The sequence below is a fragment of the Helianthus annuus genome, chromosome 6 (genome assembly GCF_002127325.2).
Source record: "Helianthus annuus cultivar XRQ/B chromosome 6, HanXRQr2.0-SUNRISE, whole genome shotgun sequence".
Classification (NCBI taxonomy): Eukaryota; Viridiplantae; Streptophyta; class Magnoliopsida; order Asterales; family Asteraceae; genus Helianthus; species Helianthus annuus.
Window position 1 is genome coordinate 71067373 of NC_035438.2, and position 25225 is coordinate 71092597.

General features: G+C 40.8%; 1 protein-coding gene across 1 annotated transcript; it reads right to left on the bottom strand.

The window, feature by feature from the left end:
* Positions 1-17964: 17964 nt before the first annotated feature.
* Positions 17965-18756, bottom strand: LOC110944861. Its single transcript, XM_022186506.1, has one exon. The coding sequence runs from the start codon at positions 18754-18756 to the stop codon at positions 17965-17967; it is 792 nt and encodes a 263-aa protein (XP_022042198.1).
* Positions 18757-25225: the final 6469 nt, after the last annotated feature.

Below are 25225 nucleotides of genomic sequence, written 5' to 3' on the forward strand. Positions count from 1 at the left end.
GCCACTTCATGGTACGAGAGGGCATAGTTTTGGGACACAAGATTTCGCGTGCTGGTATGGAGGTCGATCCAGCCAAAGTTGATATTATTTCACGACTTCCACCTCCCACCTCTGCGAGAGCGATACGGAGCTTTCTTGGTCATGCGGGGTTCTACAGGCGATTCATCAAGGATTTTTCAAAGATCGCTAGGCCCATGACCCATCTGTTGGAGAAAGACGCTCTGTTTATCTTTGGAGATGATTGCTTGAGGGCTTTTGACCTTCTCAAGCAAAAATTGATTGAGGCCCCTATTTTAGTCGCGCCTGACTGGAATCTACCATTTGAAATTATGTGCGACGCGAGCGATTTCGCTATAGGGGCCGTTCTTGGACAGAAGAAAGAAAAGCACTTTCACCCGATCTATTATGCGAGCAAGACTCTTCACGACGCTCAGGAGCATTATACCGCAACAGAAAAAGAGCTCTTGGTGGCTGTTTTCGCATTTGACAAATTTAGATTGTATTTGGTGCTTTCAAAGACAATAGTGTATACTGATCATGCTGCCATCAGATATCTTTTCAGCAAACAGGACGCTAAACCGCGTCTCGTCAGATGGATATTATTGCTGCACGAACTTGATATCGAAATTCAAGACAAAAGGGGTGCGTTGAATGTAGCGGCTGACCATTTATCTCGGTTGGAGCATGGAGACATCAAGGACACGCGTTGGGATTCAATCAATGAAAATTTCCCACACGAGTCGTTGATGAGTGTTGAGATATGCGATGAGTCGCCATGGTTCGCCGACTTTGCGAACTACCTTGCTTGCGGGATTCTAATTAAGGGATTGACTCACTAACAAAAGAGGAAATTCTTTTTGGATGTCAAGCACTACATTTGGGATGACCCTTACTTGTTTAGGGTTGGCGCTGATCAGGTGATAAGAAGATGTGTTTCGGGAAAAGACGCGACTGACATTCTGCGCCACTGTCATGAGGGACCTACAGGAGGTCACCATGGTGCCAATTTCACCGCTAAGAAGTTGCTCGATTTTGGGTTTTATTGGCCTACTATATTTCGTGATGTGCAGAGTTGGGCCAGAGCGTGCGATGCCTGCCAGATGGCAGCAAATATATCGGCAGGCGACGAAATGCCTCAAAACTGGATTCAAGTTTATGAAGTCTTTGATATCTGGGGGATAGACTTCATGGGACCATTTCCCCCCCTCACGAGGAAACAAATATATCCTGGTTGCGGTTGATTATGTATCGAAGTGGGCGGAGGCACAGGCCTTACCCACCAATGACGCTAGGGTAGTCATGAGATTTTTAAAGAGTTTATTTGCCCGGTTTGGCGCACCAAAGGCGCTTATCAGTGACAGAGGGACGCACTTTTGCAATACTCAGCTCGAGAGAGCTTTGTCCCGTACGGTGTGCATCACCGTTTATCCACGCCCTATCATCCACAGACAAGCGGACAGGTGGAGGTCACGAACCGGGGGCTGAAAAGAATCCTTGAGCGGTCGGTAGGTGCAAACCGCAAGGATTGGTCGGATAAGTTGGATGAAGCGTTGTGGGCTTTCCGTACGGCTTACAAGATGCCTATTGGGACAACTATCTTTAGGCTTGTTTACGGAAAGGCATGCCATTTACCGGTGGAGTTGGGCTCTAAAAACTGCAAATCTGGACCTGAGAACCGGAGGTGAACCTCGGTTCCTTCAGATTCACGAGTTAGAGGAGCTACGACAACATGCTTATGAGAACTCCGTGTTGTACAAAGAGCGCACCAAGAGATTGCATGATAAATGCTTGAAGGACCATAAACAATTCCAAGCGGGCGATCTTGTTCTTCTCTACAACTCGAGGTTGCGTCTATTTCCGGGAAAATTACATTCACATTGGACAGGACCGTACACGGTAAAAGAGGTACTTCCAAACGGGACTGTTGCAATAGAGAACACGGACGACGTTATTTTCAAGGTAAATGGGCATCGCTTGAAGCTTTACGTTGGAGGGCCGATCGAGTCGGCGATGGAGGTTATCGAACTCCACACCCCGCATACAGCTTAAGTGTGGGGAGGAGAGTCTAAGCTACTGACTCGAAGATAAAAAATGTAGCAAGAGCGTCTTTGGCGCTTTAGGGGTAAAAATGTCCATTTTTATGTTTTCGTCGGTTTTAGGTAATTTAGGTGTGTTTTGTAGTTTCTGTAAGTTTGTACAACTTTTAAACGTGCCGAGCGAAGGGTCTATGTGGGGATATTGTTAAAACAAGTTGCGGATGGTAAAAATGGTGAAAAACGGCCGAAACAGGTGCTGAAACCGTGCGGTTGCGGGTTAACCGGCACCTCGAGTCGCACCCCCAGTGTAGTGCCGAGGTCAATGTGCCAGGTTTGGTCAAAGTCGGTGACGCACGACCGTGCGTCAGCCGCACGACCGTGCGAGAAGCCAGGGGCAATTTGGTCATTTGTGCAGTATAAAAACCCCTATCTGCTGCCCCCATTCTCATTCGCGAAAAACCTAACTGCCCCAGCCGTTCCAGACCGATTTTGCTCCAAATCGCACGATTTCTCACACGGTTTCTGAGATCCTTTCGCACGATATGTTTTTCCTCTTCGATTTTCAGTTTCATCCACGTTCTAGGTTAGATTCGTTCGATTTCTTCAAGGTTCTTTGGGGTTCCCTTCATAAACAAATCGAAACCCTAACCCTTGCAAGAATCTTGTGATTCGTGAACATCCGGGCTGATTTCCAACCCCTGTTTGCCAAAAATTTGATTATTTTCGGAAAAATCAGGCTGTTTAGAGTCAGGGGTTCGGATTCTGCAGAAAACGGTTCGCACGATCGTTCCTCAGATGGAATGGTCGTTCAGTGCCGGTGTTCACGTGGTTTTATTGTGGTCTTGGTGATGGACGGGGGTGCCGTTAGTTGCACGTCCTGCGTGTCCGACAATTGCCGACCACCAGTGCTGTTTCTCGGTGACGCACGACCATGCGTCTGGTCGCACGCCCGTGCGATTCGCCCAGATCAGCGGGACAGTAGCTTCATAACGGTGTGTTTGTGCTGTTTTGTTCGGTATTTTTTCTGCTCCTCTTAATCTGACAACATTCCTCTTGTAGATAGACCATCCCTTTTTACAATTCAACCCCGATGACGAGCGAGAAAGACTTTGCATCCCGAAATTCAACGCATTATGGCAAAGGCGGAGCCAGTTTGGTATCCCGCGGAGGCTGGATTGGGGCGTTATGGCTGAATTAAATCAGCGTGACAGGCTCGAGAACATGTTGACAGTCCCGCTTGCGCGTTTGGTCAACATCGACCGCTTGATTTATCGAGAGCTTACACTAGAGTTCTTCTCCACTTACTCATACGAGAAGCCTAAAGCGCATAAAGTTCCAAACTTCCGCTACAAGAAGAGGATAAATTTCAGACTGGGCGGTCGTTGGCATAATTGGACGGTGGGAAGGTTGGGTCGAAGACTAGGAATTTACACCGATGCAGATATGGATTCCGATGTCTTTACAGATCAGTTTACCTTCCCTGGCGAAAACGAGTGGGGCGAGTTTTGGGCACAAATTGCAGTTGGAGACCCATATGATCCTCGGATGTCAAAAGCTTCAAGGTTACGCGACCCATTGCACAGAGTCATGCACCATATATTCAGTCATACCATAGCGGGGCGCATGGACAGTTTGGGAAACTGTCCAACACCGGATCTTATATTTCTTTATGCGCTAGCGGAGGGGGTACACATAAACCTTGCCGCACGGATGGCTAAGTACTTTGTGAATAGCTCCGGTCGTACCCCCAGCAGTCAGATTTATGGGGGTTAGTACGTGACTCAGATCACATACGCGATGGGGATTATGACGGACGAGGTAGTTGAGGGTCTTACTTTGGTGACCGAGGGTTTGTACGTCGACATCTGCTCGTTGAAAGCGATGGGGATTATTGCAGAGACCGATCATGGGGATAGGTTGTAGGGGTTGGACAACGAGGTCTGGGACCCGTTGCCTCCACTCCCCGGAGATGATGAGGATGAGGTTATGGAGGAGCAGCACGTGCAGCATGAGGAGCAGCATCACACACCACCACACTCACCACAGCAGCATCACTCCTCACATTACGAGCAATGGCCTCCCGACATTCCCCCTAGCCTAAGTTTTACCAGCAGTTCCAGCAGATGCAGGTCAGCCAGGAGCAGTAGCGGGTTCATATAGAGCAGATAAGGGCTAATCAGTAACAGCTTAGGGCGAACCAAGAGTTCATGCACCAGGAGGTGCATGCAGGATTCTCGTACATATTTGGGGGGCTTCAGAACGCCTACCCTAACCATTTTGGGCCCCTACCACAGTTCCCATTCGGGAACTCCGGCGGTTATGGAGACGCAGGCCCATCCGGCACGGGAGGAGATGCAGGTGACGATGACGAGGAGTAGGTGGAGTTGTGAGTTGGTGGTTATCATATTTTAGTATGTTTTCGGGTGTTCATTTTGGTTTTCATTTAAAATACCCGGGGATATGTATCTTTATTTTTTCAGACATTATGTTTTATTTCCTTTTCTTGTATGGATACTTAGTATGCTTTCTATTTATGTAAATTATGGTTTGTTTGCGTTTATATTATCTATGCCTTCTGTTTTGTTTTGTTGTGCCTTGTGACATACTTACCGATCTCGGAAGCAAGTCTTGGACCGGAGCACATCACAGGATCAGCTTTGAAATCTCGTTTCATCAAAATCATCTTCAGGGGAGTGTTATTCTCCTTTTTCTCTATATTTCGGGTTTCGCATTGGGGACAATGCGAAGTTCTAGTGTGGGGAGGGGGTTTAACATGTTGACTTTGTTTGTCCTCTATATACTAAAAAAATTTAGAAAAATCAAACAAAAATATCAGTAAATTGTATATATTTTTAGTAAATAAACCGGTTGGTTGTGTTTTAGAAAGCTTCGGATATGATAAAAACCCGACAAGCCAAATAAATTTTGAAAAAAGAAAACTAGAAAGCGTGACAAACAAAGAAAGACTTGCATGTTTATTTTCACACTTTTACCCATTCCTTCCGTTATGTGAGCATGTTTGAGCCTTAAAATTGTTATATGTATGTTCATTTCGGACTAGGAGTGAGCCGGATGTCACGTGTAGTTTAGAACTTGTCACTAGGATGCTTGTTAAGACCATAAACTTCTGAAAATGTGTAGAAGTGATAGAGGCACTTAGAAAACCCCTTTGTTGTTAGCCTTGTTCTTTTTGTTGTGTCTTTCCCTACACCCTACGTTACCCTTTAGGATTAACCATGTTGAGCCTTTCCCGTGTTTTCCTCTGTTTACCCAACAAAATTACACACATAGCCAAATGTAGCCTTTTTATTTTTAAACCTTTAGTGTTAAAACTCGGTCTAAAATCGTTTAAATAGCGTTTATTGTAGTTAGTGTTCATTGTACAAAGCTATTAGATTAAAAAAAACAGAAAAATCAGAAAATAAAACACCCTAAAATAGGGTGAAGTCGACAAAAATCGAGCAATTTTGAGTGCTAAAATGACGAAATCTCGTTGATGAGCTCGATAGCGCAAAGGTCGCCTTTTTACGGCGTAAGTATGTACAGTTTTATTATTTTACGCTAGTTAGATGCTACTACCGAGTTTTAACCATTTCGTCACTTTAAAATTCCCATTCCATACCCTTCACCCAAACCTATCGTTACAACCCGTAAAGACCTCTTGATTTGCACTTTTTCGCATGTTAGTTGGTGGAGATGAGATCTTGTGACAAGCTTATGATACTACACGTTTCATTGTCGAGGCATTGAGTGTTTACACATACACATTTTATGTATGTTTCACAAAAATAAAACCGAGTGTGTGTGAACATTGTGAGGTGTGTAAAGATTAGCGTGCTTAGTCAATCGGAGTGAAGTCACGGCTTTTTGGTTATCCATACATATATTTGAATGTGCTTGTTTGGTTTGAATCACTTGATGTTGCATTTCGAAAAACCGGCTAACCGTATGTTTGTATAATTAGTAGGTATTTTGTAAATACTTGTTCTTGTTAGATTCTAGCTTTTATTGCATTTTAGTTTTAGCTTGCTTGAGGACAAGCAAGGTTCAAGTGTGGGGAGGTTTGATATTCACCAAAATACACATACTTTATTCCCCCATTTTACCCCCATTTTATGCGTTTTCGGCCGTAAAACCGTTAATCGGATACTTAATCAGGTATACTTTTGTTTACAAGCCTAAAACAACATGCCAAACAAGAAGATGATGAAAACGAGGACTTTCTGAGCAAAATGGCAAAGCAGCGAACTTTCTGTGAACGATTCTGACCTGGGCAAGTTGCACGGCCATGCCACTCATGGCACCCCCGTGCGGATCCGACAACAGGGCCTATCCCGGCATTGCATAGCTAGTGCGACCCAAGGTGCAAGCCTATCTCGGCAATGCACGACCCTGCTGTTGAATGAATGACCGTGCGTATGCGAGGACCCAGTTCAGTCCGGAACTGCACCACCAGTGCAGCTGCTCATGCCATCCAGTCATCGGCAATGCACGCTTATGCGGCATGTGGAACGACCGTGCAGATCCGAAAACCGGTCAAGATCTGATGATGTCACAAAATTATGGTGAACAGTATTCTGAAAGTGAACGGTCGTGCACTTTATTGGCACGACCGTGCGATCGCAAAAAGTTATAAAAAAACAGACAGCAGCTTCATTTTGTAACTTTGGACTTTTGGGAGCTCTTTAGGCAATTTTGAAGGCTCCGGAGGCTCTTGCTTTCACCCGGATTCAAGCCCTATTGTGCCGATTAGCTCCGTTACTATCCGGATTCTTAATCTTGTGCTTGTTTATGGTTTGATTTCTTAAATCTTTCCATGATTTTGTTATGTTTCAAGCATTTAGATTAATTATTATGTATTATTGTAAGCCTTTGGGCAAAAACACTAGAATTCCTTGCTTAATTACAACCATTAGTATGTTAATTATGTTTGTAATGACACTTTGAAGCATTTTCTATGTTAATCCTTGATGATTAGTTTGCAACCTTGTTTATTGATATTGACTTCTTGATTATCAGTAATTATCTTGGATGATTGGTATATGGTTAGTTGGGATAATTGAAAGATGAAGCTTAATTAATCATGTATTAGTAGACTTTGAACTTGGTTAACTAGTTTAACTTGGTTAAAATGTGTGCACCATGATACTAGAAATGGTTAGTGGTGAATAAGGGGTAATTATTGTTAATCAAGAAAGCTTTCCCTCACGGAAGGGCCTTAACGGGTTAAATGGTGTTGTTATGAATTCTTGCCATGAATTGTTAGCTTAGTTAGTAATTTAGGCCAAAATTGCTATCTTGGTGAATTTATGCACAAGATTTGTAAAATGAACTCGGTTGTGATTTAATCTAGTTTATGCTTATCTCAGTGGTTGCATTGTGTTTATTGGTGTCACTTTCCTTGATTAAGTGAGGTTAGAAAACTCCTAACGGATGACTAACATATCTTTAGGGGATTTTCATAGACAATTATCAATTGCACGTTAAAGAACAATCTTAGGTGGTTAAAGTGTGTTTATCGTTTTAGCTTTCTGAATGATTGTCATGTTAGGATTCCCGAAAGGGATACTAATTGTCTTGGAAATGGAAAATTGACCAAATGTTTCAAGTGACAAAACCGACTTAGTTTATATACTTTGGTTGTGTATAAAGCAAGGCTATATATTTATTTTCTTATTTGGAGTCTATTATGTTTTTATATATTTTGTTTATGCTTATTGTAGTTTTTAGAAAATCAATCACTTATCTTCTTCCGGTAGTTTAATGACAAAGGTCTAGTATTATTTCTCCGCCCACATCCTTGGATCGATACTTGGTTCTTACCGATACTTTACTACATATATGACGGGGTACACTTGCCCTTTCGTGTGTGTTTTAAATGTTGAAGTATAAATCATTTTTATAAATTTAAAACCAAATCGTGTGTTAGATTCATTGTAACAACATGGATATACACGTACACGTCAGACCCCTAGTAATCTATCTCCCATGATCCACACCCAACCGAAACCACAAAACTTTTTTTATAATTTTACCGTTCATCAAATATGTGATGCATGATTGTTGGCCGCTTATCATATTCATATGTATTTACGTATGAATTCAAGAGATTAAATTATGATACGCAAATCAAAGTACACGGCTATAGTGTCACGTAGCACATGACTATAGATTTGATATACGACTATAAAATTGTAACACATTACACAATCAATAAATGCCTTTTTCATGATTTTCTCATTTATTATTGTTATAAGATAACACCGTAATTTTACAACTTTTGTATGAATATACAAAAGTTGTCCGAGGGGGACATGGTGATGCGGGCCCAAGTGTGGAGGAGCGGGCCATCTTGTATTTGGAGGCCCTAGATCGCGTAACAAAAGGGGCTTCACTAAAATGGCTATAACTTGGACTACGGGGGTCCGTTTTGGGTGTGCGACCAGGCGAAACGAACGTGAGAACAAGCTCCATCTTGCTGCAAACAGCCTACAGCGGTTCGGGTCATCGTCCAGGCCAAAAAAATGCTTATTTCCATTAATTATTTGCATTTTTATGTTTTTTTTAAGTATTTTGGGCATTTTGATTTCGGGCTTGTGTTTGGCCCGTTATCTTTTTTAGGCCCATTTCGAATTTCTGTTCTTATTTATATGTCCCTCTAGTCATTTGAACAATCAGAATTGAATTTTGAAACTTCTGAAATTTTCACTTCAAATTCCGTGGCCTTTGGGTTGCAATTTGGGGGTTGGGGAAGAACTACACGGGTATTCGTAGAATCAACGTGTTTGATCTTCATTATCGTACTACGCACTACATCACATGGTTAACTGATGTGTTCCAAGGGGGGGCTTTAGGGGTTCCTAGGAACCCTCTTGATTTGGAAAAAATGAAAAAATAGTGAGAATTAGTGAAAATATACTAAAAGGAACCCCGTGGAAAAAAATTCTGAATCCGCAACTGGTAAAATTGTTTGATTATAATATAGAATCCGTGGATGATGCGAGACAATATAAACTACCCTAATTTTGAAAGGTACATATACCGTCACATCTTCACCATCAATCATATTAAAATTAGATATTCTCATATTTGTCAGGATTGATGTGCCAACATCAGCCCCATTATTTGTCGACAATTAACTTTTTTATGTTCTGTCACGATTTTCGTGTTGAAACTCATCTTCACGTTACCCCACCACATTTTTATACTAACTAATAATAAATTATCATAGGGCACACCTTAATTTGAATGAAGGATGGTTCTTGTAATCTAGCTGTTTTGGGAATTTAAATTATAGTTGGTAGTGGCTAGCTGGAGTTTAAGTTCTTTTTTTCTTTCCTCTCCCGCATAGTTCCTTTCAGGGACGGTCCATGGTGATGACTTTTTTCCTGGAAAACCACACTTTGTGCTTCCTTCCCTCTGCTAGCTCAGAGACACGTCGACAATGGATGCTTATGACTTTCGAGTTGCGAATGATCTTAGTGTTTTGATTAAGACTAAGGACTAGATCACGCACCCAGAATGAACATCCATGGAACATTAGGCACATGTTAAATATGTTATAAATTTAGTAAGGCATATTTGTTGGTAAGTGGTGTGCTCAACAAACAAAAGGTTGAGAGTTCAAATCATGTATTGGTGTATTTGATGACGTAGGTACTCGGAGATCTCAGTCAACAAAACCAAGGATAATAACAATCGCAAATAAACAATAAAGATACTAAACATAAACTCAAACCAAGAAGCTGAAAGTAGGAAGCTGGAAGCTCCCGACGAGAAGCTAATGCACCAACGGTGGGTGATAATGAGCTAATGTTATTGTACAACCTTGGAACTTGAACACAGGAAGTCAAACTAATTAGACTTCTCCCTAAAGCACAAGGTGTCCTCGAGACACACAAACCTGAATCTTACCTAAAGAGGCAAGGCTAATCCTGCAAGCAACGTCAAGGGAGGATAAGCTTACCAAGACAAGAAGTTACCAGCTGGCATAAGACTCACTTGGGCAGAGCTATCTGCCTATAAAAGGAGAGTCTTGTTCAGCCCAAAGTAAGTTCACTTCTCTCATTCTCACTCTAAACTCTTATCGTTTCATTTCTCTTAGACTGTAAAGAACTATACACTGATTCTCGAGGTAAAACTAACGATGTTCTTTGATTGCAGATTCCGACCAAGGAGCTACCTTTTGGAGTTGATTCTGGACCTTCCCCCATGTCATTCTCTTGTTGCTTTAACATTATTTAACCTAGAAATGTAGGTAGTGCTGTTCAATTTTTTTTAATTTTTCTTAAATGCTAAAATAATATGTAAAAATTGTTTAAATATAATATAAAATTTGTGGATGATGAGAGAGATATATATAAATGCCCTAATTTAGAAAGGTAAATATACCGTCATATTTTCATCATCAATCAAAATAAATACTAGGTATTCTTATATTTTGTCGACATTTCGTGATGAAACTCATCTCCACATTACCCCATCACATTTTAATACGGATAATAATAAACTATCATGGGACCATAGTTTGAACGATGAATGGTTTTTGAATCTAGTTGTTTTGGTCGGACCTTAGTTTGAACAATGAATGGTCTTTGAATCTAGTGGTTTTGGTGGGACCTTAGTTTGAATGATGAATGGTTCTTGAGTCTAGTTGTTTTGGAAATTTAAATTACAAATTTACAATTGGTATTGGCTAGCTGGAGTTCACGAACTTTTTGCTCTCCTCTCCCTCACATTTCCCTTCACAAATGTTCTTACCGGACATGTAGTACAAGTAATCTAGGCTTCGATTTAGTGTCTTAAAAAAATAGGGCCTCCATGTAAAAGAAAATTAGTATGCTAACTATAAAAGTAGCACAAACTTTTTATTTTAGATTTGTTTGATTCCTTATACAAGCAAACCACTTTGTCTTATAGTTGTGTTAGATTTTTGTTTCGTTCAAAACACGGATAAAAGAGTATCGTTTATAATAATCAAAGAAGGAAAAAGGGGGCCCAAAATTTCATTTCGCCTTGGGCCTAAAAAAAGGTTAGAATTAGAGGTGCACAAAACAGGTATTTTTAATAACCTATTCCGGTTATGGAACCGGTTTCAGTTTCTCATTATAAGGGTTGGAACCGGTTATTACTATAACCGGTTTGGTTCTGGTTATTTGACCAAAAAACCATATGTCACACCCTACTAGTAGCTGAAGCGTATTGTGTGTGACGTAAGAAAGGTAATCATTGCATCCAAATGTGTAAACATAATAAACCACAACGATGCCATAGATATATTGTTTTCAAACCAAGTTTACAAGTTTCCAACATAGTTTTCTAGTTTCCACAACGTTCACAAACGTTAACCAAAACATAGTTATATTACACAACACAAAAGATAGTTTTTGACATAAAACATAGTGAGGTTTTGTCCCCTATATACCCATACGAAGTTGGGATATAAAAGACAAACCCTCCAAAAGCGGCTATCGTTATCATTGACTTTCCCGTTTCCCGTAGTGTATCATTGGCTCAAGACTTGTTTCCTGAAATACATGTAGTTTTAAAAAGTCACCAAAAGTTGACCGAGTTCATGCAGTTATTGTTATCATATGAAATCTTTGTATTCTTGTAATGAAATCCCGGTATGTTAATAGCATTTATGGAGTTTAAGGATCCATCAGTGGGTAGCGAGCCCCCTGACATTATGTACCATAAGTACGTAACCAAACCGAGACAACTTTGACATTTTCTGGGATCACAAAAGCACTCCTATGGCCTATCAAGGAGTGGAGCGTGTCTCAAGCTCTATAGATCTACACCTTTTTCACCTTGGTCACTAAGTGATTAATGGTTACTATCTTATCATCCTACTTATGTACATTGATAGTGTTATCATCTAAACCCATAGCTAACACACCCATAGTTTAACATGTATTTCCCCTCGACTGTTTTAAAACAAAACATTGAAATCATTGAAAGGAGGGACATGAACTCACAAGTTTGCGTTCCTTGTATGTAATACCGTAGTGAGCATCCGTACGTGTGATTAACCTACATGTGTACTAACTTTATTAGACACTAGGTCTTATCGGACGTCCTACAAGTTGTTCATCTTGAATTCTAATTGTGTTTTCACTTGTCATTTTGGAACAACTTTGTAATTTAGTGTGTTGGTAGTTTGTTCGTTCACTTGTTATGTATATAGATTTCATAAGTGCATATAGATGTTTTATATGTATTCAATTATAGGTGAACGGTTTCGCCCTGCACATGTCCTCGTGCTTTGCACGCGTGTCATTGGGTCGAACCTATGTCATTAGGCTTAACCCATGTACCTTAGTAATTTGGGTCTAGCCCAAATATTTCATCATTGGGCCCTAGCCCTTGTATCTTAGCAATTTGGGCCTATCCCAAATATTTTGTCATTGGGCCCTAGCCCGTGTATCTTAGCAATTTGGGCCTATCCCAAATATTTTGTAATTGGGCCCTAGCCCTTGTATCTTAGCAATTTTGGCCTATCCCAAATATTTTGTCATTGGGCCCTAGCCGATGTATTTTAGTAATTTGGGCCTAACCTAAATATTTTATCATTGGGCTCTAGCCCATGTATTTTAGTAATTTGGGCCTAACCCAAATATTTTATCATTAGTGTTTTCTCATGTAAATGGACTCAGTTATGTTATCCGTGTGTCGTTTTCCGTTGTTTCGTTCTGTTTTCAAGGTTTGCTTGCATGAATAGTGTAACCATGAATAGTGTGAGCAACAATTTCTACCAACACTTTTAGGACATTGTTTGATTGGTTTCGCAATACGATGAAAACCAACATATGTTTTAGCATTGTTTTCTTGTCCTAACACTGTTATCTAATAAACGACATAGTTACGTAATTAAATTACACTAAATGCATGAGATTATGTAAATAAAATAGTGATTAGTTTGTATGGAATTACCGGTTATTTGCCAGTTGTCACATTCTCCCCTGTTAAAAAGAATTTCGTCCCAAAATTCAAGTTGAGCCATCCTTTGTAGGAGTCTTCTCGAACAGGTGGGGATATTTTGCCTTGATCTGATCTTCACGTTCTCAGGTATACTCGGGTCTGTGACGTGAGTTCCAGCGGACCTTGACTAGTTTGATACGACTTCTCCTTGTCTTGCGGACTTTTCAGTCCATAACCTCAACGGGTTCTACGGTAAACTGGAGTGTGTCTGTAACAACCCAGCGTAACCGCACCATGATATTATCCCCTTCGGCGGCCAGCACACCCTCGGCGTCCGCCCCTCATGGTTTTCAAAACGCGTCATGATGGTGAAGGTATCCAGCCCCTTAAAGGAAGCCTTTGTTCCCCTTCACAACCGATGTGGGATGTCACAATCCACCCCCCTTAAGGGGTCCAGCGTCCTCGCAGGACCTGGCACCACCGGTCCGGCCCTGGCTCTGATACCATCTGTAACAGCCCAGCGTAACCGCACCATGATATTGTCCGCTTCGGCGGCCAACACGCCCTCGGCGTCCGCCCCTCACGGTTTTCAAAACGCGTCATGATGGTGAAGGTATCCAGCCCCTTATAAGGAAGCCTTTGTTCCCCTTCACAACTGATGTGGGATGTCACAGTGTCGTCCACATGTATCTCATCCGCTGGGATAACGACTGTCTCTTCGGTCGGGCTTTTCATGAGATTCGACACATGAAATGTGTCGTGTAAATTACTGAGTTCTTCTGGCAGTTTTAACTTGTACGTGACGGTACTGAACTTTTCCAGAATTTCAAATGGCCCAATGTACCTCGGGTTTAGTTTTCCGCGTTTCCCGAATCTAGCTACGCCTTTCCAAGGCGAGACTTGCAGTAAGACTTTGTCTCCGACCTCGAAGGATAATGGTTTACGTCTTCTGTCTGTGTAGCTCTTTTGTCTATCACGAGCCGCTTTAATACGGTCTCGTATCTTATATATCTTGTCAGTAGTCTCTTGGACTAGTTCAGGGACAATGAGTTGTTTGTCTCCAACTTCCGCCCAACATAGCGGTGATCGGCACTTACGTCCGTATAGTGCTTCGAATGGGGCGACTTTAATGCTTGTGTGATAACTGTTATTATATGAGAACTCTACCAGAGGTAAATGAGTATCCCAGTTTCCGCCCAAATCCATCACACAGGCGCGAAGCATGTCTTCCAGAGTTTGGATGGTTCGTTTGCTGTGCTTAGATCTAAACGAGATCCAAGCAATTCTTGAAATGATTGCCATATTCTTGACATAAAGCAACCATCCCGATCCGAGATTATCGAAATAGGCACTCCGTGACGTGCCACAATCTCGTTGAGGTAAATTTCAGCTAACTTCGCGGTACTGTCTTTTTCACGAATAGGTAAGAAGTGAGCTGACTTGGTTAATCGATCAACGATAACCCATATCATGTCATGACCTCGAGGGGTCCGTGGGAGTCCTGTAATGAAGTCCATTGCTATCTGTTCCCATTTCCAAACAGGAATCTCGAGTTGCTGTAATAAGCCAGACAGCTTTTGATATTCTGCCTTGACCTTTGCACAAGTTAGGCATTTCCCAACATAGGTCGCAATATCTCCCTTGAGTTTAGGCCACCAATAGTATTCTTTTAAATCCTGATACATCTTATCGGATCCTGGATGTATTAAATATCTGGACTTGTGTGCTTCATACAGCACTAAGTCTTGTAGGCCACCAAAATATGGAATCCAGATCTTTTCCATGAAATATAAAGTGTCATCTGTGTTCGTTTCCATTTGTTTTTCTAATCCTCGTAAGGATTCTGCTCGAATGTTTTCTGGCTTTAGAGCTTCTTGTTGTGCCTCGCGCACTCGACTAGTGAAGTTTGTTTGTATTGTCAACTCTAAAGCTCGTACTCGTAATGTTTTAACTCTTTCCTTCCGGCTCAAAGCATCCGCCACAACGTTTGCTTTTCCCGGATGGTACCTGATTTCGCAGTCATAGTCATTCAACAATTCTACCCATCGCCGTTGGCGCATGTTTAATTCCTTTTGATCGAGTATATGTTGACGACTTTTATAATCAGTGAATATGGTACACTTAGTACCATAGAGATAGTGATGCCAAATCTTTAAAGCGAATACCACTGCGCCCAACTCTAGGTCGTGAGTGATATAATTCTTTTCATGAACTTTCAACTGTCGTGACACGTACACGATGACTTTTTCACATTGCATTAATACACAACCCAAGCCTTGGTGCGATGTATCACAATACACAACAATGTCATCGGTACCGTTAGGGAGTGATAAGATTGGCGCTTGGCATAGTTTATCTTTGAGTGTTTGGAATGCCATTTCTTGTTTTTCACCCCAATCGAACTTTTTATCCTTTTGAGTGAGTGAGGTTAACGGTTGAGAAATTTTAGAAAAATTCTCAATGAATCTTCGTTAGTATCCCGCTAAACCCATAAATTGTCTTACTTCTGTTGGGGTCTTTGGAGTGTTCCAGTTCTTTATGGCCTCTATCTTAGCTGGATCAACATGTATTTCGTTCTCGTTCACCACGTGACCGAGAAATTGTACTTCACGAATCCGAAATTCGCATTTTGAGAACTTGGCGTACAATTGTTCTTTCTTAAGCAACTCCAGAGTAGTTCTCAAGTGTTGTTCGTGTTCCGCCTCTGTTCGTGAGTATATTAAAATGTCATCAATGAATAAGATCATGAACCTGTCGAGATATGGCTTACATACTCGGTTCATCAAATCTATGAATACGACGGGAGCGTTTGTTAAGCCGAAAGGCATAACAAGGAACTCGTAATGCCCGTAGCGAGTCCTAAACGCTGTCTTAGGAATGTTTTCCTCTTGAATCCTCAGCTGATGGTACCCAGATCTTAGATCGATCTTGGAATAGAAGCTGGAACCTTGCAACTGATCGAACAAGTCGTCGATCCTTGGTAAAGGATACTAATTCTTGATAGTTAGCTTGTTTAGTTCTCTGTAGTCGATGCACATCCTAAAGGTTCCATCCTTCTTCTTAATTAGATGACAAATTGCAGTTTGTCGAAGAACCAATTGAGATTATGGACCGGGAAGTTAAAGTTCGTAAACACAGTCGTATACCGATTGTGAGAGTTCGTTGGAACTCAAGACGTGGTCCAGAGTTCACGTGGGAACGCGAGGACCAGATGAAACTTAAGTATCCACATTTGTTCCCCGAAGACCAGTCAAAATCTAGCAAACCTAATGTTGATGCAACTAATGAATTTCGGGACGAAATTCCCATTCAAGTTGGGGAGGATGTGACACCCCAGGAAAACCAGCAAACGACATAACTTACCTAGCTTTAACTTATCTAGCTGCTTTAACTTATCTAGCTTTCTCAGTGAGTGCGTACTAAATTTCGGGACGAAATTTCTTTTTAGTTGGGGATAATGTGACAACTCGTAATTTGAACCTACTTTCTGTAACGCTACGTGCTTACGTGAGCTACTTTAATTGAATGAATGCATGTTTACGTGATATGTGTTTCTATTGTATGTTACGAATTAAATGCTTGTACGTATGTTACTCGAACTAAAACCGCACAACATGGATCAATCACACCAGGCCATTTGGGCCGTAAACCTTGTAATCGGAACCAAGGGGCAACCCAAGTGGGGTTCGGCCCATCCCTCTTTGATTGTTTAACAAATTAGGGTGTTAGTAACCACCATCCATTGTTACCAAAACACTTAACACACACAAGTTGCAAAACTCTAGCTCGTCTCTCTCTCTTTCGCGAACCGAAGGCAGCCAAGCATCCCTCCTCACCGAAGCTTTCTTGTAATCGGATCACCCTCTATCTTCTGGACGTTGTTAATCGCTCTATAACTTAATTGAACTGTGTGTATCATACCGAGCAACCCCAGGTGAGTTCAATGCATTTTCTCAAGCATGCGTCCCAGTGATTTGGGACAACTGGTAAACATTCGGAAGGGAAACATTGGGTAAACAACTTAATCGGTTTTGGTTATTGCCTGGAGGGCAATGGGGGTAATTAGTTGATAGCGCTATTAGGTGGGAAACCTCACACCGGGCCGTAAGGACGGGCGTGAACTAATTATCTGGATAGGGCTATGGTTGTTAGAGGCACACTCCTCGGATACATATGGGCACACTCCCTAGGGTATCTAACGATGGCAACATAGCAAACGGTCGTTAAGGGGTACCCACTCCCCGGATACACATGGGCACACTCCCTAGGGTATCTAACATGAGCAACATCGTAACGCAGCATCGAAACGCATTAACACATATCTGGTAACACAACACGTTAACGAAACCTTGAACTCACCAGCGTAGTCTGACACACTTGTTTGCATGCTTGTAGGTCATTGACACTTGGAACATGGACTTGCTATCTGGGAGTGCTGGAGTGGTCATGGATCGAGGCTTTTGGGATTAGCTTACAATTGATACATTGATTTTAAGTATTATTATGAAACAATTGCTAAACGATTTATTAAATGCTTCCGCTACACAACCCTTTTGGGATTTGATATTATGTTTTATTTAAGTATTTACTATTGGTTCAATGTGATTGGTGGCTCGAACTCTGATGCGTAACACGCCTCGCGGGATTTCCGCAAGTGGAATTTTGGGGGTGTTACAACCGGAGCTCCCCAAGGCGAGAAACTTGGTCTAATAAATCCTTTGTCAAGCAGTTGTTGCAACTGAGTGGATAATTGTTGCATCTCCGAGGGCGCTAGTCTATATGGAGCTTTTGCCACCGGTGCCGCTCTGGGCACTAGATCGATACGGAATTCCACTTGTCGTTGTGGTGGCAGTCCCGGTAAGTCTTCTGGAAAGAATTCAGGATATTCCCTTACCACAGGGATGTCTTCCACCTTGCGCTCCTCGGCCTTCTTGTCAACGACATGAGCAAGAAAGGCGATGCATCCTTTTCTCAAACATTTTTGAGCCTTCATGCAACTAATGATTCATAATGGCATGTCTTGTTTCTCCCCGTGTACTAGCAAATGTTCACCAACGGGCAGGGGGATGCGTATGATCTTCTCATGACATATGACTTCGGCTTGATTATCGGATAACCAATCCATACCAATAACGACATCGAAACTACCTAACGGAACCGGTAAGAGATCTATGTCAAAATTTCGTTCACCCAGTTCTAAGGTACATTTCTTTATGATTTCCCCTGATTCTACTAATTTCCCGTCAGCTAGTTCAATCGAGTATGGAATATCTAATTTGCTCGATTCTACCCCAAGTATATTTCTAAATTCCTTAGAAATAAAACTATAATCTGCTCCAGTATCGAAAAGAATAGATGCGAAGTGATTATTGATAGGGAACGTACCGGTGACCACATTCGGTTCCTGGCGAGCGTCCTTAGCTCCTATCACAAATGCTCTACCCCGAGCTTGGATTTCCTTCGGGCAATCCCTTTTAAAGTGCCCTTTGTCACCACAGTTGAAGCAACCTTGATCCTTAGTGTTCGTTCCCCAGCACACCTCAGTGCGGTGCCTAAGTTTACCACATTTACCACACTTGGGACTTCGACATTCTCCGTAGTGGTGGAAGGGGCATTTTTTGCACTTTAGTGCACTCCCGGTGTAAGGCTTCCTGCCGGTATCATTTGTAGTGGTGGTAACATAAGCCTTTGTCTCTTTGACCTCTTTCGAGTTTTGCCCCTTGTTGTTATTGTTCTTACCCCGTGAATGTTTCTTGAAATGGGAGAACTTCCTTTTGTTGGAGCTAGAAGTCTCCATAGTGGTTTCCCTTTTGTTCACCCCAAACTTATTAAATTTCCCTTGACGTAAGCCTCCTAAGTAAGTGCTACAGCCAAATCAGTGGCTTCTCCAATCTCCGTGGGCTTAGATGAGGTAACCAGACTTAGTATTTGGGGGGAAGTGTGACACTTGTGCTCCGTAAACACACACAATGTAGGACACTATCTTTTATCAAAGAAACAATGTGTTTTGGTCTCAAAAATTTATTTATTTTGGTTTTACAATTTCACATTTTGATTCTAGTTCATTTTCAAGCTTTAAATCGTTTCTAGAAAGTTAAACGCGAACTGATGCGTAAACGTAATCAGTTTAATGCGGCAAACACTTCAGAACAGTGACATAGGCTTAACATACCTTAAATAACTTTTATATAACTTAGAAATAAGTTTTGAAAGCTTTGGTGTGTCAAAAACAAGTTTATTCACACTCACGGACTATTTGCATCAAACTGCGAAAGTCTACTGATTCACATAGTATTGCACATTCCGGAACTTGATCATAAGTTAAATATGCCCTAAATATCCTTTACATAGCTTAGAAATAGGCTTTGAGGTGTTTGGTACGCAAAAATAAACTTTCTTGATCAATAGGGACTAAAGGCGTCAAAAAGTGCATAAGTTTGCATTTTCGCACATATCTTACGTTCTGAATATATCCGGACTTCCAAAAATTTATGTAATCATTAAAATATTTTATTTTAGTGATTGGCATGATAAAATTCCATTCTTCGCTTAATTTGGATCGTTTTTGCGTTCGTTACGACTTCCGTCGTAATTAACCGAATAACGCAACCGTACGACCAAACGAACCGACATCCGAGATATTTTTTAGCATATTTTAAGTTCCCTATACTTTAACTTCATTTCAGAGCTTTGAAACGGGGTTAACGGGGCTTAAAAGTGCCAAAAATCAAGTTTTACAAGTGCAAGGACCATTTTTGAAATTTCTGGCAGATACATTGAACTTGGTCCATTTTTGAGGTTTTGATGGTTTTAACCCAAGGTTTTCCACTCTATGGGCTGGAATTTGATGATTTTAAGTATCCCCATGATTTTGAAAACCATGTGCCCACTTGTAAGGTCAAGATAAAAGCACGAATTGCGAGAAACGATCCTAACGGTTCTCCGAAATCTATATATACCCCTTCCATTTCATTTGCAAACTCACCTTTGATCTGATTTTGTTCTCTAAGTTGAAGTTATACACTTCATACCTGAGAATAATTAGATCAAACCTCCATTTCTTGGACCCGTTGTAAGTATTCTTTCGTTCTTTTATGCGTTTTTAAGCGTAAAAGTCAAACAGTGTTTGACTTTCTGCTTTGACCAGTCTATGGTCAACACGAAGTTCGTTTGAACTTCGTAACGTGAGCATAATCACGATGGTTATAGTCTCTTGTGACTATACCTACTGATTACCACGTTATTTAGGCTTAGTGACGAGTCATAGTTTCGGTCAAAATGCGTATTCTTGCGTATTTTGCAACCAAACTATTCTTGGGTATCAATACCCTTTGTCTTGATATCAAACTTGTTTTCAAACTTCGTTAAACATGTTTTAACATGTTTAACTCGTCACTTTTAGATTAGTGCTTATATAGAGTCGTAAGATAAGCGGTCTAAACAACTGCTTATATTTTCGAACCCGACCCGTTTGGTCAATCAGTAGGATTCGACCAAACATATTTTGTGACCATAGTTGTATAGGGAATAACCTTCCGAGGTTATACCTTATGGTCACTTCGTTTAAGTAGTTGTATGATAAGTAGTTTATATGCCTTAGGTAAATGACTAAAATGCCCTTTTTACGCATAAATTCATTTTAAGCATATGTAACACATGTTTTGACATCTAAACTGATTATATAACATAATTAGATATGTTAAGGCATATAATACTTGTCATAGGACTAGTTAGGCGTCTCGAACGCGCTTTTGCGGGAACGACGCGTTAAAGTGGCGTAAGCTACCTTGACGGGTCGTAAAGGGTCGTAAGCACTTAGGATAGGTTCTGATTTAGAATGTAGGCTTTTGTTAAACCATATCCCATGAGTTCCAATGCTCGTTTGGTTTACAAGACCTTATCCTATCCAATCTTCCGATTTAGGTGTCGATTCGCTAACATAGTATCTGCTACCCTATGAGCCGCGTCAACACTTGAACTCTTGGTCTTTTGAGCTTTGTTATACCATTTGAACCGAGACTATACGCAACCCTAGGCGAGTACATACTTCCCCTCTTTTACCGTTTTCAAATGTTTTGGGGTGATTCATATGTGTAATCGACTTGTTTTCAAAATGTATGGCATATGTGTGTTCACTAAGTGCTTTTATGTGTATTATTCCGATTATGCAAATGTAATGTTTTATCCTTAAGTGATCTACCTATCTTCATAGCTAGATTCATATAGGATATTTGAAGTACAGTCTTTGTAACACCCCAAAATAATTAATAGTTAAAAATATCAACTAATAAAAAGGAAAGGAGTTAGTTTGATGTATATTAGTCTAAAAGATAAACTAAAGGGGCTGATTTTGTATAAATCGCCAAACTTGATTTTTATAAAAATAAAATAAATCAAACATACACACACACACATCAGTGTGTGCGTGCGTGGGAGCGACAGGAGAGGGGAAGAACACCCAAACCCTTATTTCATCTAATTTGATCAATTGAAGGGTGAATTGGGCATGTAATCACTGCATGAATCAAAAATCTTGATCACCTACACTTGTCTAACACTAGGTAAGTTACAATTTCAGCTTTTGGTGATGTTTGATTTTTGGGTAAAGTTTGATTAGTAGAAATACTTGAATGAATGAGTAAAGTTATGATTCTAGGACATGTGATTAGAGTGTAGGATCATACCCTAACTGAAATCATGAGAATTGATGGATAAATTTTGTGTTAAAAATTGTCTTGTGCCATGTATTGAAGTGGGTTTTCATCTAGAATGAAAAGCCCCAAGATTTGTGTATGAATTATGTGAATAATAATCTAGGATTGTTAAACTAGTATGTTAATATGGAAGAAATAAGTAATCAAGTTGAATAAGATGGAATCCTTGGATTTACCAAGGTCTAAATGAACAAAAATGGCTAAATGGAAGATATGCACATAAGGTACTTGACGAAACGCCTAAAAGATGTTGATAGATAACAATTGTGGTGTTTGGCTAAACAAACAAGCTTTAGTTATGAGCTGAGAGGTTCTAATGATAATTGGCTTGTGCATTTTAGGCAACATGGCTGAGGCGTCAGGAAGTCAAGCCGGTGCGGACACTCGTTTGAAAGGAAAGCTCTAAGGTACGTGGCTAACGCTTCGACATTATTGTTAATTAGTCTTCATTATTAGTGTTTGTTGGCAATATAAAACATGAGGTTGTAACGATTTGGTTGTTTGAATGATGGACTTCATGATGGTAAACCAAACGGGTTATCAAGGGTAGGTACAAACCGGGTAACGGGAGTACCTTATCCGTAGACTATAAGCCCGGGCGCCGGGTAATGGGTAGTATAGTATTAAACACGCAAACCGGTAATGGGAGCGTGGGTGTTAAAGATAAAGAACCCAAAGATGGGTCACTCTTGTTACAAAGTAATGTCCCGTATTGTGCTTTGATGTCTTAAAAGTGCAAAATTGGGACAAACGGGTCAAAACAGCAAAACAGGAAGAATATGTAGAAGCTACCGTAAGTTACGGTAGCTACCGTGACTTACGGTAGAGGGTGAGTTGTTACGGCAGTTCTCTACTGAGTTACGGTAGACCATTGTTGCCCAGTGGCCATTGTTGCAGAAATCGGCCTAGGCGGCCGATTAATCGGCGCCTAGGCGCTAGGCGGTCATCTACTGCCTAATTTTGAGCTAGGCGGTCAATTAATCGGTCATGGTCAAAAATCGGTCAAAATCGGTCCTAGGCGGACAAAATCGGTCCTAGGCGGTCAAAAATCGGTCCTAGGCGGTCAAAAATCGGATTAATTGGACAATATTAGTCGGTCAAAATCGGTCAAAATCGGCCCTAGGCGGTCCTAGGCGGTCAAAATTGGTCAAAATCGGTCAAAATCGAACCATACCATCTGAAACTTGAAGTATTTATGTGAATTTTGAAGTATTATTTTTATATTATTGGGTGTATATATATAATTTTGAAAAAATACATACAAAAATCCCATTTCGATTAATCCCGATTAATCCCTAGGCTGTACCTCACCGCCGACTAGCGCCTAGCGCCTTCTACAACATTGCCAGTGGTCACCGTAACTTACGGTGTCCAACGTAAGTTACGGTGGAGCCCAGCCAATTTTGTTAAAATTTTGTATATCATAATAAATCGAATTCGTTTTTAAGCGTAGTTTCGATTATGCGTATTTCCTAAGGATTCTAACACTAATATTTGTCAAATTTTCCAGCTTTAGGTATGTCAAGCACGCGGATGATGATCGAGTCAAGGGTCCCAAACCGAACACATTCAAGATCTAGTTCCGCAACTTTTGTCTTGTTTAGTCATTAGTAAAACTTTTGTAATAGAAGGAATACTTATGTATCCTAATGTTGTTTATGAAAGATTGATAAACTCGTAAGTACTAAGTCAAGGATAATGTAAATGTTTTGGTTAAACTAATTAATGATTAGTCTTATCTAGTTGATAAGACTTTGTGTTTATAAAAGTAGAGTGTTACAAGTTGGTAATCAGAGCTAAGGTTAAAGAGAAATGTGTTCGGTTCAAGGCTTGATCAACATCCGGTAAGAATTTATTCGAAGCAAATTTTAAATTAAAAGATTCGATGGAACAATGATGTATTGTGTATGGGAGGAGTATAGTAATGTACTCGAACCCGGGAAGTACACTTGGTATAAATAGTTAAGGCAAAGTTGTATACCTGGTCGAATGGTGAGTATGAATCCTCATGTAAAGAAATGAGAATGATTGAACAAATTATTTATCAAATCACTTTAACGTTTCAATAAGAAGATGTCGGGAGGTGCTAGTGACAATGTCCTATCTCTCACTACCGACGAGTTGATAGAAAAGATTTCCGAGGAAGTCGGAAGGGAAATTGAAGCTAGTCTACCAAGATTTATGGAAAGGATGCAAAACACATTACTTTCAACCATGGAGGAAAGGATGGGTGAATTAAGAGAAGACCTCACCAATGATAGAGGCAAAGCTAAAAAAAAGAAAGGTTGTTCCTATAACAAATTCATGGCGTGTAAACCCCCAATCTTTAACAGGGAGGTAGATCCAATTGCTTGTCAAAGGTGGATAAGCGATATCGAGGGTGTTTTTAAATGAACGCATTGTGATGAAAGCGATTTCGTGGCTTATGGAACTAGCCAACTTAGAGTCTAAGCCAAGGATTGGTGGGACAACCTCAGAAATGAAAGGGGTGTTGAAGATATAAGGGCAATGACTTGGGAAGATTTCAAAACACCATTTCTCAAACATCATAGCTCCAAGGCAGTAATCAATAAGATAAAAGAGGAATTCATGCAAATGAGGTAAAAGGGTGAAACCGTTGATAAAATTACGGGGACGTTCATGGATAAGCTCAAGTTTTGTGATGAGTTGGTCAAAACTGAAGAACATAAAATCTATTACTATCACACCATGCTTAGGGCTGAATATAGGGAGTTTATGACTCCCTCACATTATGAAAGCCTCCCCGATATAATCAATGCGGCGCGGGAGCGCGAGATTGAACTGAAAAGGCAAGTTGAAAGAGGTGAGAGAAGGGCCTTGGATGAAAACCCGAGTCCCGCAAAGAAGTCGAAGGTAGCTGAATCTTAAAAGAAAGGAAATGCAAAAGGAGGTTCTCCGAGTTGCAAAATATGTGGACGCGCTCATAAAGGTGAATATTACTTTAAGAATAAACCTTGCGTTGCATGTGGCAAGACGGGGCATGGGGTTTCAAATTGCCCAGACAAAGTGACGGTGTGCTATAAATGTTACCAACCGGGTAATAAAAAGTCAGAATGTCCGGAACTGACGGGAAAGAAAGAGGGTGCTGACTCCAGGAATGAAACCCCAAAGGCTAAGGCAAGGTCGTTCCAAATCACTGTTGCTGAAGCAAAAATGGAACCTGATGTGGTTACAGGTATATTTACTGTAAATTCTGTCCTTGCACGTGTTTTTATTCGATACGGGTGCGAATAAGTCTTTTGTGTCCCATAGATTCATTCAAAACCCTTTGTTTACATTAACAAAATTACCTATGCCAATGGAAGTAGAAGTAGGTAATAACAAAAGTTTTATTGTTTGTGATGTATGTCGGGAATGCAAATTGAATATCGATGGCGAGGAATACTCCATTGATTTAATACCCATGTCCATGGGTGAATTTCAAGTCGTAGTCCGAATGGATTGGCTATCTCGCTACCACGCTAAGGTGATATGCTTACGTAAGGAGATAGACTTAACATCTTCGAGCGGAAAGCGTGTCATCATCTATGG

Excerpts from the sequence above, each read along its gene's own strand:
- LOC110944861 (XM_022186506.1), bottom strand. The coding sequence starts at position 18,756 with ATGGAGACTTCTAGCTCCAACAAAAGGAAGTTCTCCCATTTCAAGAAA.